Here is a 16,511-nt window from a genome sequence, read left to right as displayed (position 1 = left end):
TGGCTAGTCAGATGATGATCAAATTTATAATACCCTGCTAGAACACCTGTGATGATTCTCAGATTATTCTTAATTAATTTCATACAATCTTTAAAAGGGTTTAGGTAAAAGCTACCTAGCATCGATTTTAATTGCGATAAATCCGATAGATTGCCTCAGTATGATCTTTGCCTCAGTGTCTTTGCTCTACTTTCTAAATAAGTAGACCCCTTTCCTAGACTACAAAATGGCTCTGGGGCTCAAAAAATGAGGCGACTGCCCCTTTAGCTGGCACTTTGTTTACAATTATTCCTATGTGACCTGATTGTTCTAGCCTAACATATTCAGTTTATCAAGCACCGGTCTTGAAGTAACCTGGAAGGAGTTAAGGGAAATATTACGGTTTATTTTTAAAAACACAAAACACTAACAATATGACTAATTTATGTCATCAACGAAGCGCAATGTGCCAAATTGGCAATGCCAATGGGGAAAAGTGAAAATCTTTCGCATAAAAGTGGCGTGATTGAATAAAATAGGCACAATGTTTTTTTTTTGGCAATTAATTTGCCAAGCAAAATAAAACTGTTGGGCGGCCACCAAATAAATTTTGTTGATATAGAGTTTTGCACTGAATTCGGCTTTGCGATTTATTTAACTTTATTTTATTACGTTTAATAAAATTAAATTTATTAATTTTAATTTTACTTATTTTTTATTTTATTTTAACGCACTTTTATTGTATTTTGTGTGCTTTTTTACTTTCTTTTTTTCATATATTTTTTATTATATTTATTTATTTTGTTGGGCCTTTTTATTTTTTTGTTTTAAATTTTGTTTACCATATAATGTATATTTTTTATATTTTTGTTATATTTTAAATACTAATTTTTTAAATTAAGTTTTTTACTTCATTTTATTTACTTTACTAAATTTTTTAAATTTTTATTATTGTGCGGCAATCGATGCAATTTTTTTATATAGAGTTTATAAACTTGCTACTTTGATAGCTTTGTTTTTTGGTTTTTTGTGGGTGAGGCAGGGTTCAAAATGCTTTCGCACTTACAGCGACTATTATCTAGTGCGTCGTGCGGTGTGGCCACTAAAACAATCCCTCCTCCGCTACTGGGGATACTTAATTTTATTTTCTCGTAATATATTTATATTTTTTTATTCCATTCCTTTAGTTTTATTTTATTTAGCCTTGATTGCTATCTGGCTTTCAGTAAGAAAGTTTATACCACTGTTGCTATGGTTGCGTTCAAGGTGCATTTTTCTATTGCGTAGACCTCCGATTAAAATATACTTGGATTCTTGTCTAGCACTTCCGACTATCTTTTCTCGGTCCGCAGATGAAAAAATAATTCGGATAGCTTTAGAGAAGCGAAACGCTAAACTTTAAATTATTTCGAAAAATCGATTGCTTTCGGGTGGGTCCTGCAAAATAGCTGACACTAATCAACAAACACTACCACAGATCCAATTGGATAGCATAGCATATGTCAAAAAAATATATATTATTTTAGCATAAAATTTATCTCTCTACTTTTTTAATTTTCATTTGGTATAGGATTTCTTCTATCCTGCTAGAAGTAGTGTCGCTTTAAGCCCACCTGTAGTTCAGTGCAAATTGGAAAATGGAAAAATCTACTTCTACTACGGCTAGTGCCACTGCTAACTGGGTTTGTGCCTTACTCCCACTTCAAATAATATATTTTTTTGCTAGAAAATGAGTGCACTCTCTAGCAAACAAGCGCTCACAGTGATGAACTGGCGCCGTGTAACTCAGGCGGCAATTTATGTCAAGTAAAAACGTGTAGGTTCTCCTCTCCTGCTAATATTTAATACTTACGTGTTTCCAATGATATCTTCCCATATGCTAGTCAGTGTTTTTTAAAAACAAGTAAATTTAAATATTTTCATATTTGCTCTAATTTTCGTGGTTTTGTCTCTTTATAAAAATTTTTATTTTTTTTTTTAATTTAAAACTTTATTTTGTATTCTGTCTATACTTACATAAAAATTAAAAGTTAATTTAAACCAAAAATTCGTTTGACTTATCCAGCCCGCGAAAAACAAATAGCGCCTCAATCGTTTCGACCAGTTTTGACTATTCTTCTTTTATTTTATTGTGACTGGATTTTAAAATTCCACAAACTTTCCACCCACAAACCCAAACGTTTTTATTTAGAATTTATAGAAATGTTCATAGCTCGTAAAATTTTAAGGGTAAGATGCAAATCTAAAGTTGCTGAAAAATCTCGTTGCACTGTACATTTTCTCCATATAAAAAATAATCGTGCTTTTGCTGTTTTTTTTTACGAGAAGGACGGATCGAAATCCTAACCCTGTAAGTGAGGGAGGAGCTTTAACAAAAATTTAAGACACAAATTAAACCTCCTACCGTCAAAGTGCCCATCCTACCGTTAAACATTTCGTCGGGAGGTTGCTTCAGCACAAAACTCAACGCCCGTTACTGTCCTGTTTCCCACTATTTACATTATTTGATTAGAGAGCCACCCGGGTCGTATCAGTACTACTCCACCTGCCATGTCCCTGTGGCATCAGTGGCTCTAGATTCTCGGGCCTGACATTGCAACCGAGGTTATCTTCTAGTGCTTTCCTAAGTCTTCTGAAACGGGTGCATATGAAAATCACATGTTCCGTATCTTCGTCGATTCCGGCCAGTATTTAGTCTCTTCACGCCCAAAGTGAAGAAGGTGTGCTTTAAAACATCCATGACCACTAACGATTTGGGTTAGGTAGTAATCAACTTCACTGTGCTTTCTTTCACGCCATCCTTCAACTCAGGTTATTAGGCGATGTGCCCACCTGGCTTTTGTTGAACTATCCTATCGTGTCTGCCATTGGACTACGCTGCGTAGTTTTACGATTTTTATGTGTTCATTGGGATCGCATTGGTTTTTGTTGCCCTTTATGTATTTAGCTGCACAAATCTCCAGCGCTACCAGGTTAAGTGGACATAAGCCAACTATGGAGCGTGTCGCGTCTTCCGAGACCGTTCTGAAGGCAGAGCAGAGTCTAAGAGCGCACAAGCTATACGTGGAATTTATACTTCGTGCATATGTAGCGCCACACCCTTCGTTCACACCATAGAGGACGATAGATCTCACAACTCCTGCCAGGACCTGATTGGTCCACGAATGCTTGCCATAATTTTGGCCGTTGCAACCGCAGTTTTGCTGCTAACGTAATCCGAGTGATAAGAGAGGCAAAGTCGAAGTTAGACTCAGTGATATTGCTGCCAACTTTGAGCTGTACCTTGTATACTCTCTTACTGTTGATGATACGGCCTCTATCTTATGGGAAGCCAGCCTAAGATTTTTAGCGCCAAACCATTCCTGATCCACTTGTAAAGTACGTATCGCAATGTTTACTCCATGAGCTGTACTGTAGTGTACTTAAAATTAATGCATGAGATAGTTTTTATAGTTCAAACTATTCTTAATAGTTACGAAATTTCGCAAAATTATATCTATTGGAGTTATCTTCGCAAGGTTACTGCTTACTTCACTGTGAGAAAATTTAGCCATCGTTCTACATACTTTTAATTGATCCTCACAATCTATTCGAACATTACTCCTTATTATAGGCAAATCGAGCCATATATGTTGCAGTTTAGTTTAGTTTTGTTGGGCCATAATGTACTGCGACCTCTTATGTGGCTTGACCGAAAGTCTATAATTGAAGCCCCCGATGATTTTAAGCACCTCTTCAGGCTTTTTGTGCATACCACCATGGGACTTAGAGTCGCATCACTTAGCTGAGTGAGTATTCGTCTCGCGAGAGCTGACAATGTTGGACAAAAAAATGACAAGAATGTAGTACAGCGAGTATGAAAGGTTAGTACCATGTATCAAAGTTTGGTATAAAGTGGATCTAATTATCCTATCTATCCTATGAAACTACATTTACCTTCAATATTGTCTTTAAAAGTCTATAAAAAATTTAGTGCCACATTAAATTTAATGAGAATATTTCTTACCCGTGTGAGTCTTTTTGACCTTTATTTTTTTAAATCTGAAAAATGTTAAGTTTGTGGAGTCGATGGAGGACTAAAAGCTTTCATAAAAATATTCCCAAAATATTGGTTCATTGCTCCTCTCGCAAAAACGGCAAATACTCATTTTTACTAATTCTAGATTCCTGAAATGATAACGAAGACTTCAATGTCAAATGTAGCATCCAGCAAAGGATCAGTTAGTAAGCCCTCTTTCTCTAGGTTTAAGAGCCTATTTGATGCTATTCTGAAGGTACGAATAAACATTTTAGCCTGCCTCTGTCCTGGACCCTCCATTAAGTGGCGTGTGAATTCTCTGTCTTGCCAGTATTTAATGTAGTGCAGTGATAAAATGCTTTGTTCTGGAAGGCTTAGCAGCAAAGGAAATGCATAAATACGTGAAGTGTTATCTAAAGAAATCGATTGTTCTATTTCCTAACTGTGCAGTGATAGGTTTTGGAATGGAAATGTAGTCTCACAAGCTTTGCAGATCACATAGTGGTCATTAAAAATTCAATTAGCACATGAGTGAGGGAGCAATATTTTTTGTGAATTTGACTAATGTTGAGATTGCTCATACACCTGCCATAGGTAATCTCAGATGAATTAGAAAAAAAATTCGAATGAAAAATTACAAATGGAAAAGTAGTCGAAAAGTTAGTGCAATGCCGGAGAAACATTACAGGGATGTAAGAAAATTATTGGAATAAGTCAGCGGTCGGCAACCTTTTGAGTCGGAATAGTCAGAATTTAAAGTTTACAAAATTTCAAAGTGGTTAAAGAGCCACAAAATTTTTTCTAGCCAACAAAAAATAAAGTTGTTTGATAAAAAAAATCATTCATAAGAAAAAATAGCTATATCTTTTATTAGTTTGGAGAAAAAAGGATTCAATTTATGCTCGTTGTCAAGGTGACATTTCACGCTAAAAAAATTATTATGCTGTTTCTTTTTTTCCATTCAGTTGTGAGTTACAGACAATGGAACAACAACAAAGCCAACAATGGAAGTCAACAAAGAGAAAATTCGGTACATTCTAAAGTTTTTCTTTGGTGGAAGTGAAAATGCAAGCCAGGCCGCTGAAATTATGTATGGTGTTTATAGTGACGATACTGTAACAGTCAATTACGTGCAATTTTGGTTTCGACGACTCAGTTCAGGCATTTTTGATGTTAAAAAATGTCGAAAATGTTGATAAAATCACAGAAATAATCGAAGTTCACCGACATGTTAGTAGTCGTAGCATCGCCCAGGAGCTAAAGATCGACCATAAAACAGATTTAAACCATTTGCGCGAAAATTTTACGCATAATGTAGGGATTTGTTTTCCCCTAATATATTCGTAAGTAAATACTGTACTTCACAACAAAATAGATATATAGATATGGCAGTGCTGGATAATTTATTTAAAAAAATTGATTAATTTTCTTGAACTAAAAAAATTGATGAATTTAAAATTAACAAAAAAAATTAAAAGAATTGAACATTTACTTACAGCACTAACGTGTACTTCATTACAAATCTTCATAAATCCTTAGTATAACTACTCAAGAAAATGTGGTAAAAATTTTGAAGCGAAATTCGCATTATTCCCGATTCTATGAGCATTTAAGTGACTGCCCGTCGGTTCCGCACAGTAGCGCACGTTAGTTAAAATGACGTTTTTCTCGAAACTACTTTTTTAAACTGGTGGGTATTCTAGCTTAAAAAGTTATCGACCAATCGTTCTAAAATGTTTCGGGTTTTTTTCTTTATTCAATTCTAATCTACATGAACCTAATTCTGGGATTATATTATATTATTATTTAAAATATGGAGTTTTAAGCAAAATAGATGAAAAAATATGGTATAAAAAAACAACTTTGTGTTCAAGCGCCTCAAAACCATACAATTTTCAATATTTTTTTACCACAATTAGGTTCATATTCTTAGGAAACATGTTGTGAATGAAAAAAAATTGCTGTTGATTTCTGAGAAAAATTGCAATTTCAGGAATTCCCACCAGCAAGACACTCGGATGGCGATCGTCCATGGACAGCACGTTCTAACGCCACTATCTCCTGTGGAAAAAGCTTCAGAAAAATTTAAAAATGTACCTAAGAATATAAATAAAATATCCTCTAAACTTAAACAATTTCTAATTATTCCTTCTTTGTTCGAAAAATTCTCGAAAAACACCAAAATTTTGGCCTCCTAAACCGGTTTCCCCCCTGCAAAGCTGTCCACTTTTGTTACGTTACGTATAGGACATACGTTTCTGGGACTCCAACTCTTCCAAATAGCTTTTCAGCTCTGTAAATATTTTCCTCCAGAAAGCTCAACTTTATTAAAATGAATAATTTAAACAAAAAACACTGTTTGCCTCGCTCTCTCTCGTACTGATTGTCCCTTAGTACATATGTAGTTGCGTCGCATCTGTGGACACCTCTCGTGTGCGGTGATCACCGATTGGCACGAACGGGGTTGTCAGAACGTGTTTATCATGGTACAGTCTGAGCGTTTTTTTTTTCAATTTTGACAATCAAAACTGCAAATACCTACCCACTTATATCCCCAGAGTTAGAAAACAGGTTTATTAAATAACAATTTATAGGTGCTTACACTTATAACTATTGCTTTTCCACGGTAATATCCAACAGTACTACCTTGTTTCGTTTTTGACAGTTCTGATTGACTTCAAAAAAGTAGGTTGGTATCTTACTTAGAAAAAAATATGTATAATATGTATTTTGAAAATATAATACTTATTATGTTGCCTACTATATTATTATTATTATTGCCTATTGTATTATTATTATTATTACATATTATACATAAGGATTTATGTGCATACCTAACTTTGAGGAGATGATCCGCTTCTAACTCTTTGACGTGAAACTATAAACTGTACGTCCCAGCCAAAGCACTGATGAAGAAGCCAAATTGAAAATACATAGAAGCATCCGAAGATGTAGTCATTCGAGAGATTTCGACGGACGTTCCTACGACATTCGGTTCTACGTTATCGGAACGACCCGGATCTAAGTCTGACCAAGGGCGGTCATTCCTACAGCATTCCCCACGCACGTATGGGGAATGACTATGCTGCTACAATAAAAACAACAGACTCCGACGAACTGACGACAGTTTAGACACGTGTTATGGGGGAGGGGTGCGGCCAAAAGCGGGTACAAGTAGCTGAGAGATAGAATCGGGGCTTAATCCTCGTTAATCGACGCACAATTTTTAAATCTTTATTTTTTTTTTATAAAAATAAACGTATGGATCAAAAGAGCCGCAGAGTCACGTCCGAAGAGCGGTAGGTTGCCAACTCCTGATATGGCTGCATTGGGGTTGAGAGAGGCTATGCTGACAATGCATTATTAAGCAGAGCTTCCGGAAAATCAGCATAAAATTAATATAAAATTAAAATAAATATATTGCAGTTGAGAGAGAGTAAAAAAATGTATTTCATTTAAAAAATTGTCTTCTATTTTTGCTTACTTACTTTTCCACCAGCCCGTAGTTTGACTTTTATTCGCCGTTCAAGTTTATGAGTTTTTCACATCAGTCATAATTCAGTGAGCGCAGCCTGCTTGTGTGTACAAGTGCCGTATGTATGTAAATAAAACTTCATAGTTTCCTTAAATCAACAACAAGTGTTATTTGGCATGCATAGTTTTAATTAATTACATTCTTCGACGACTAAATCTAATGTTAACAATAGTATAGCGTAATTTTTAATAAAAAAATATACATACATACACTTTTTAAAAATATACAAAATCGTTATTCTTCTTCTTATTTTATTTTTCAAATTTATTTCCTATTGAACACTACTTTTGGCACCATCGTTTCGTAGCTACTGCGAATTTTTAAACACATTTTCGTTTCTGTTCCTTTTTTCTCTCCCTCTCGGTTTGTATGTAATTTTATATTTTCCAGCTAAGCTGCGTTTTTCTGCCTACAGCTTAGCTAATTTATGAGCATGTTGAGGTAGACTAGCAAAATTAATTTCATTTTCGAAAGAGCAAACACTTTTGAATCTATCGTTGTGTGTGTGTGTGTGTGCATACACTCTGTTTAGAAGTAAAAAACAAAAATTATATACTTATATGTAGGTAGGTTGGTACACATGAATGCATGTTTGTACATCCGCTTGTATGCATATGTATGTACATATATAGAAATTCTTTGGCCTTTATGCGCATTTAAATAAATCATGTAAATCAGCTTATTTGGGATAGTATTTCGAGCGGCGCCAACGATTCAAAATGCTATTCGCCAAGACCCAAGCGAAAGCAGCACAAATCAGCTGTAAATGGAATGGTAATAATAATAAATATTATTAAACAATTACAACTCGTAATTTATTAGATATTAAAAAAAAAAAAAAAAACAATTTATGTTTGACCGTCAATTGACTCACCTCAACCAGTACCAAACCGATGGATAAGAAATTAAAAGCGTCCCAACGATCAGAAATATATTCGAGAAACTTTTGTCGGCAACCGTCAAGGCTCAGTTTGTCATTGCTATAACAGCTGTAGGGTGGGTGCATGTAGTCGTTAGGGCCGACATTGCCACAGCAATCGAGCTATGGAGCATAAATGGATAAGGAAATAAATGATAATAAATTATGATGTACGAGTGTGAATATGAATTACTTATAAATTATACGCACATGTTTTTATAAAAACTTTTACTGAACGAGGAATGCGCGCTTGCGTAATACGCAAAGTACGCATTTAGTGACGTAAATATATACAATGCTGGTCACAATAATGGCAACGCGAGATACTGCAATGTTTGGCCTATTTATTGATTTTTTATACATATTTTTTTTTTGGCTTAGAAAAATACAGTTCATACTACAGCTCTCGATTTTGTTCGCACAATTTTGAACAGCCCGGGCAAAAGAGCAACGAGTACCCTTATACTTTTCGAAAACTCTTCGGCCCCAGTACAATGTACGGAGGGCTCAAAAAATCCTGAGGACTCCACGCCATTCAATTTCCAAACTCGTAGCTGCGTTTACCGGTCACTGGACGATCGGTACACACGCGAAAAAGCTAGGTTTACCATTTAACCCCCATTGCAGAAGCTGTGGGATCCTTTCAGAGAAGGAGACTATTGAGCACTTTCTTTGTTAATGTCCGGGTTTTGCAGCTAAACAATTAATGTCACTGGATGCTCCTCTCTTCGACAGCCTGGGGCAGTGAGCCAACCTAAATTCAATCAATCTCCTCCATTATATCAACAGCTCTGGCTAGCTGTAGATATCTTCCTGTTGTAGGTCTCATAATGGCATCAAAACGGGGAGCGCCAGAGTGATACTTCAACCATTTCACCTACCTGTCGAGGTTTTTCGAGCAGTTCAAACAATATTTTTGATTATCTTCAATTTTTTACCATAATTTTGTTTTCAAGTTTTACAAAATTATTTATGTACAGTACTAATTTCTGTAGAAAACTAAAGAAATGTTGGCAAATAAAATTGGGAATCCTTGGTTAGCTGCTCAAGTTGTTCAAACGCTCAAAATTTACGAACAAACATTAGTACAATCAAAGAGTTTCGGTTGAGTATCGAGCTAGTCGCACTGCTCCATACCTGCGTATCTGGAGCTTTAGATCATACTACAACAAAAACCATATAACAAGGAAAAGAATTTCTAAAATTTTCAAAAAATGTAAGTTCAATACAAGAAAAATTAAAAAATTTCAGCAAACTTAAAAATCTTTTAGACAGAATTTTCAGAAAAATACTGGGCATGCAGTTATGTACTATAGTATGTTAAATTTTTCGAGTACTCTTATATGGAAGAAAATATATTTCATTTATTCATTCAGTAAGTCAAAAAGTACAAAGTTTCTAACAGACTACATAGAACTAAGGGTATTTGTAAGAATTATTTATACATACATGTTCTGAAATCAAAAGCCAAAGAACTTGAAATATGGTTGAACTCATTCAATGTTCTAATCAAAGGTGTTTTCGAGGCATAAACAGTTGTAACCCGCTCTAGGAAGAATAAATCATTACTCCGAAGATTTTTTCGAGGTATGTAAAAATGAATGCCCTCTAAAAGTATAGGCGACTCAACTGCCTCATTTATAATATCGAAAACAAAGCAGAGCGACAGTATACTTCTTCTACTTGGCAACGATTTTAAGTTTAGTAACGCACACCTTGCCTTATAAGAAGGAATCGGATCAGTGACGTTCAAAGATCTCAGTGCCAAACAAAGAAATTTCTTTGGAATACGTTCAAGTCTATTGATATAGCACTGATGATAAGGCCTCCAAATAAAGACGGCATACTCCAACTTGGATCGTACGAGTGAACTAAATAGTTACTTCAAAGTATAAGGATCCGTAATCGGAAGCAAACTGCCGAATGAAGGCAAGTGTAGAATACGATTTGGCTAGGACCAAATTTAAATGACTAAGAAACTGAAAGGTGGATCTTCACCCAAATCAGAAATATCATTAAGAGTATTTAGGCACGACTTCTTTATAAAATATGAGGTAGAGATTAAATGCTTTGACTTAGAAAATGACACATAAGAGCATTTCTTAATATTTAATTGAAGTAGATTCCTATCGCACTATGCCACGACGTTCTTAAGGCCTGCTTGAAGATCATATGAATCAGACAGCTTTCGTACAGTTTTAAAACTTTTTACGTCGTCTGCATATAAAAGAAACTCATAGAAATGAAAACATTCAGATATGTCATTAATAAAAAATACAAAGATCAAAGGGCCCAAAATGTTGCCCTGAGGGACACCAGACGAGGCAATAAAAGGATAAGAAAATACATTATCGATAACAACGACACATTCGTGATTGAAAAGGTATATCGATTTGCATTTGATCATTTGCAAAATTTACAAATTTTCCGATAGGATGATTCATTTTGCGCCACCTTGTAGTTCCACTTAATGCCATTAGCAGCCATTTTAGCCATTTAACATGTGCTGGTACTATGACATATCCACAGACGCGCCTAAATTTTGTTTGCAAATAGAACTTTTAAAAATTTAGACTATTGCAGGTTTTACTATTTTTATTCATAGTCCACCAAACAATCGATTCATGAATGCCTAATTGTTGAGAACGTCGAGATATCGATAGCAAAGGTTGTTCATCAACACTTTGACCTACAGCAACAATATTCTCAACAGAACGTTCAGTTTTTGGTCTGTCGGTTCTTTTCTATTCTTCACAGAACCAGTTTATTCAAATTTTTTCACTTACCTTGGACTGATTCGGACGATTATTTTCCCCCAAAAAATTTAGAATTTTGCTTTATATTGTTCTTATTCAGTTTTAATCATTTTAACACCTTGTATCCATCTATGCACCGTCCAGGAATTATTCTCTACCACCAACTGGAAAGACCCTTTATAACTGAATGAAAATTGTAATTCATTTTCTTTCGACTGCCTTGAATTTTTTAAAATTCAGTTACATCAAATAACGAAAATAAAAAAATTAGAGGTGCATTTACAAGGCGCAGAAACACAAGATATCAATGAAAAGAAGCCGACATATAGTTTTTTAAATTTTGAAATAGCATAATTTATTTTTAACTATTAACGACATATAGTAGTCACGCTCCTAGAAATATGAGTAAAATATGCGCCAAAAATTTTATGTGAAACTAATTTATTTTTGAACTACATACACTTCTCACAAAAGTTAAGGGGACAGTAAAATTTCCTAAATTTCGCACGGGCGCACGGAATTCCGACAAAAATCATTTAGAAGCTTGAAGCTTCTAGTTTTAAGATCTTTAAGCAAATTTTTTTTTTTATTTAACGGTTATTTTGTAATCGTCAGTTAAAGGGCGACATAAAAATTTTCGAAATGTTTTCCTTTTTTTTTTTGATTGCACGGGCTTGGAAAAATTTGTCCGACTAAAACTAGCCATACAGTCAACTAGCTTGATTATTTAGCTTTAAATTGCTTTTTTTTTTAATTCTCGCTACGATCATTTCGCTCTGAGATATTCGCATTTTACGAAAAAAAACCATTTTATCATTGATCATTGATATCTCAACAACTAATAATCCCACAATAAATTTAATAATGGTTTTGGAAAGTGGAATAAATTTCCTATAAGATCCTAATTTAATTTTTTGAGAAGAAAATTTTTTTTACCCTTAATGTTGGTTTGAAGTGAACACAAAAAAACGCCTTTTTACGGTTTTCAGAAAATCTATCGCTCATTTACAAATATTAATGCGGAAACTCATGTTTCCAGGGATTTTTACAGTTTAATATTCTACTAATAACCCTGTAAATTTTTAAATCGATCCATCAAGCCGTTTTTACGGACCGATTGATCAAAATTTTGCAAAAGAATTATAGGAACAAGTGCATTGTTTTTAAACATTGGCTAAACATTATTACATAAGATTGAAAAAACATTTTTTTTTTCAACTTTTTTCGCATTTTTGCATTAGTATCTTATTAAATTAAAAAGAAATCAAAAAAAATTTTTTAAATTTTTTTTTGAAAATTTTTTTTTAATAATTTTATCTTGATAAAAGATTAGTGTTGAAAAACACTGTTGCTTGGACGTATATTTAGTGAGTAGAAAATTTAATATGTAAATTTATTGCACGAATTCCGTAGATCTAGTACTAAATAATGTCTTGGGGGTATCAATTTAAAAAAATAAACATTAGTAAAATTAGAGTACGCAATTTTTTTGGAAATTAAACAAAAAAAATAAAAAAAAAAAAAATTTGAAAATTTTTGAAATTTTTTTTTTCAAAAAAAAAAACAGAAAATTATATAGAAAATAAATAGTCCATACTTATTCATGCAAAATCTCGCACGACTATTATTCTGACCGCTACTGTATATACATATGCATATATGCATATGTATGGAAGACCTATGTATGCACAGATATACATACATTTGCATGATTTATGTTATGTAACTATATATATGTATGTATATATAAATGTACTTATGGCCACACAGATATGTATGTATGTATATGTGTCCATAATACACCTTAAAACGCATGCTCACCCATCTTTCGATGCTCGCTATTTGACTGGCATTTTCCGGTTTAATTGGCACTGGCTGGTTGCGCCATAACTGATCGAAGGTCTTATCAACATTAATCAGCAATGTCGATTGGAATATCCAAAAGAAGCCAACTGTTAAAGTTTGTAGCACTGCCCATAAAATCAAAATTATGGCGAACTATGTGCGTATGTTGAGGCATGAAAAAGGAAATGACATTGAAAAATAAATACGTAAATATGTAAAAAATTATAAAAAATGTTGGTTACCGTTTTGGAGATTCGACTGCTTTCATGTGACGCACCCAGTGAACCCAAGATAGCGGTCAAGATTACGACAATGCCCAGGCCGAGTATAATGAAGGCTGCTGTGTAGAATTGTTCGAATTCGAGGATAACATAGACGCCAACGCCAACAATGGCCAAGCCGAAGAGCTGAAATTGTATGGAAAAACAAAAGTAATATAATTATAGGTACGTAAAAAAGCGAAGCAGCAATAAATTAACCGATCTATAAATTTCGCATATGCACTAAGTGGCGCAAAATGAATCACTCTATCGAAAGATTTATGATTTTTGCAATTGCTGGTGTACGGCAAAAATATTTGGGCCATGTGAACTAGATAGCTGCAGTATACAAACAGACATTTAATGAAGCGCGTAAAGGTCAAAATCGAGGTTTCCATTACTCAAAATAATTTTTGTTTCAAGTATATAAAAAAACAAAATCAAAGTTGGGTGATTGATTTTGCGCCACTTTATACCTTCTGCAACAGAAAATCATATAACTAAAAAATGTCAAAACTTTTACAAAATTTCAAAAAAATCAATAAAATTTCATAATAGACCGTTTTAATAGAATGAGTGGAGCATATACCATAGGTCAGCTAATAATTTATTTTTATTTAGTAAAGAAGTTATTCAAAATTGGATGATTAATTTTGCGCCACCTTGTATATTCATATGAGCATACATTGAGGCTTCTAATAATATTTTTAAATTCATTCAAAGTATGCATTTATAATTTATGAAAAAAGCATTGAATAGTTTTCCCTTTCTCGATGCTACTCAGCTCCTTATAAGTTGGGCCAATTCTAATAAAGGGCATCGGTTGGTATATACAGTCTTGCGCAAAACACTTAAGACCATTAGAGGTGAAGTAAAAATATTAAATCTTGATGTTCCGAATTTGTGTGTGTTTTTTGGGGGGTAAATTTGAGAACTACAACTATAAAAAATGTGGGATTATACAAATTTTTTATTATTTTCTTCAACAACTGCTGAGGTGTAGTAATTTAACGAAGGTAAGGTATTTAAATTATTATTATAATTTTTTTTTTCATTTCATGAATATTGTTCCAAATTTTCAAAGCGATCTTAGCAAAATTTACAAGCTAATGCGTATTTGAGCGTGCGTTGCCCCAAGCCGAGTTTCTATACCTGCGCTCGACCTTAAAGCGTTTTACTTATTTCCTGTTATTGTTGAAGCGCAAGGGAGTGCGCCTTATAAAGTATTAGTTTTGTTCCTCGTGAGACCACTTTGCTACTCAATTGCCTACTTAGCCCAAAGTAGCGCTTGTTGGCAAGAGAGATTTTCCGTAGGATCTCAAGTCTGTCATTGTTATCGGTGTTGAACAACGCCATTTTACATAGCCCTATTAGTTTTGCGGGATACCAAATTGATATATCAAATTCATTCAGCATATAGACAACTTGTTCTTGTTGTAGCAACTTACTAAATCATGTCAGTGCAATATAGTTACCGGTCGTCTTCGTCTAGCTCATCTAACGCTAGGCCCAGGAAACTTGTTGTTTCGATAGGTGGGGTCCAGAGGGAAAGGGATGTTAGATGAATGGGTTTGATGGGGCATATCAAAAGATGATTATTATCGTGCCTTCACATGCTGGGCATATGTTTGGTATGTCGGGGTCAATTCTGGGTAGGTAGGAGTTTAGTCTGCTACAGTGTCCAGAACATAATTGTGCCAAGGTTTCGCGGGTCTCTCGGGATAGCTGGAACTATTACGGCAATTACGGCATTCGGGAGTCTCCCCACTCCTTAGGAAGTTGGCAAGTGTCTCCCGATAAATGCCGTTGAGTGCATGTCTAAGCATTGTTCGGTCCAGTAGTTGTCGGTTAGTTTTGTCCTGGATCTCGTCGGAGTAGTTGAAGAGATACCTTCTGCGAGACTACCATTCAGAATTCAGAGAGAACGTAGGTTCGAATCTCGGTGAAACATTAAAATGAAGAAGAACATTTTTCTAATAGCGGTCGCTCCTCGACAGGCAACGACATGCCTCCGAATGTATTTCCACCGTTCGGAGTCGGCTTGAAACTGTAGGCCCCTCCATTCGAGGAACAATATCAAGACGCACACCACAAATAGGAGGAGGACCTCGGCCAAACACCCAAAAAGGGTGTACGCGCCAATTATATATATGTATGTAGATAATTGGTTGATGTTGAGCTTCCGCCTTTCACACAATTTATATATATATGAACTACTATTTACCACAGTGATTCAGTCGCATTTGGAATACATGGTATGCATTTGAAAATCGTATAATCAGATGGCCATAAATTGGCTAGGTTGTGTTCAGAAAATATTTCTCAAATTTGCACTTCGCTCTTCAGATTTTCAGATTCCATACGATTAACGCCGCCGCTAAAGCTCTGTCATCGCCTTGTTGCAGCTCTCTTCTGGTTAACCCCTACAAGGAGGAGAACAAACGTCCCGAATGTGCAATAAACATTTCTGTTATCTATGTTCCAGGGCAAAGGAACGTAGAGGGAAATGAAATTACCAATGAGCTTGCCAGGGAAGGACCGACAGAACCGGTTTCAGTTGTACCCATCTCGGACATCTGTGTCTAAAAAAGTTGTTATCGTTAAGTTAAAGTTATCGTGGTCAATCTCAGTACGACAGAAGAAGGACGCTTAACGCCATTCAATTTCTCATAGCATAAAAACTCATAGCGGTGGTCACCGGTCACTGGGCGATCGGAACTCATGCGGAGAGGCTTCGACTTCAGTACAACCCCCTTTGAAGAAGCTGTGGGGATCCGGCAGAGAAAGAGACTGTTGAAAACTTTCTTTGCAAATGTCCGATGTGAACACAACATAATAGTAATGCTCCTATTTATCACACCATTAGAGAATCCTGTACTTGATTTTTTCTTTACCAAAAGAAGTTTTTTTAAATCTCTTAAATTATTACATTAAGTGATTTTTATTTTGAATATTTTTAATTAATTTAATTTGTGAATTATTTGTAGTCGTAAAAAGTTGTTAAGCCATAGATTTAATAAATAAATAAAAGTTGTTAACAAGAATATTCCAACAAATTTGTTTAACATATTATATGTCGCTTCACCTTAAGAATGGATTCACTTGACACTCATTGGCGCCATATGTCATATTTCGTTACCGGAACTTCTTATTATTATATTTTTTTATGTTATCCAGTGCCATTTACTCTTTAATTCAA

At 34.7% G+C, this 16,511-nt stretch overlaps 2 protein-coding genes across 4 annotated transcripts in view; both read right to left on the bottom strand.

Moving 5' to 3' along the window:
• LOC129243456 (tetraspanin-9) overlaps positions 1-16,511 on the bottom strand; it is a 111,616-nt gene that overhangs the window by 31,868 nt on the left and 63,237 nt on the right. The gene's annotated exons all lie outside the window — the stretch shown is intronic.
• The window catches only part of LOC129243459 (protein late bloomer), a 52,725-nt gene continuing 43,830 nt past the window's right edge, over positions 7,617-16,511 (bottom strand). For all 3 annotated transcript variants that reach the window (XM_054880499.1, XM_054880501.1, XM_054880498.1), the window contains exons 3-6: positions 13,295-13,459; positions 13,029-13,205; positions 8,407-8,574; positions 7,617-8,292 (exon numbers count right to left, since the gene is read on the bottom strand). In XM_054880499.1, coding sequence (XP_054736474.1) covers positions 8,212-8,292; positions 8,407-8,574; positions 13,029-13,205; positions 13,295-13,459 — 591 coding nt within the window. In that variant the 3' untranslated portion in view covers positions 7,617-8,211. The remainder of the gene's footprint in view (positions 8,293-8,406; positions 8,575-13,028; positions 13,206-13,294; positions 13,460-16,511) is intronic.

This window comes from Anastrepha obliqua, chromosome 4 (assembly GCF_027943255.1).
Source record: "Anastrepha obliqua isolate idAnaObli1 chromosome 4, idAnaObli1_1.0, whole genome shotgun sequence".
NCBI classification, from domain to species: Eukaryota; Metazoa; Arthropoda; class Insecta; order Diptera; family Tephritidae; genus Anastrepha; species Anastrepha obliqua.
The sequence above is the reverse complement of the archived record's forward strand: the minus strand, read 5'-3'. Positions and strand labels throughout refer to the sequence as shown.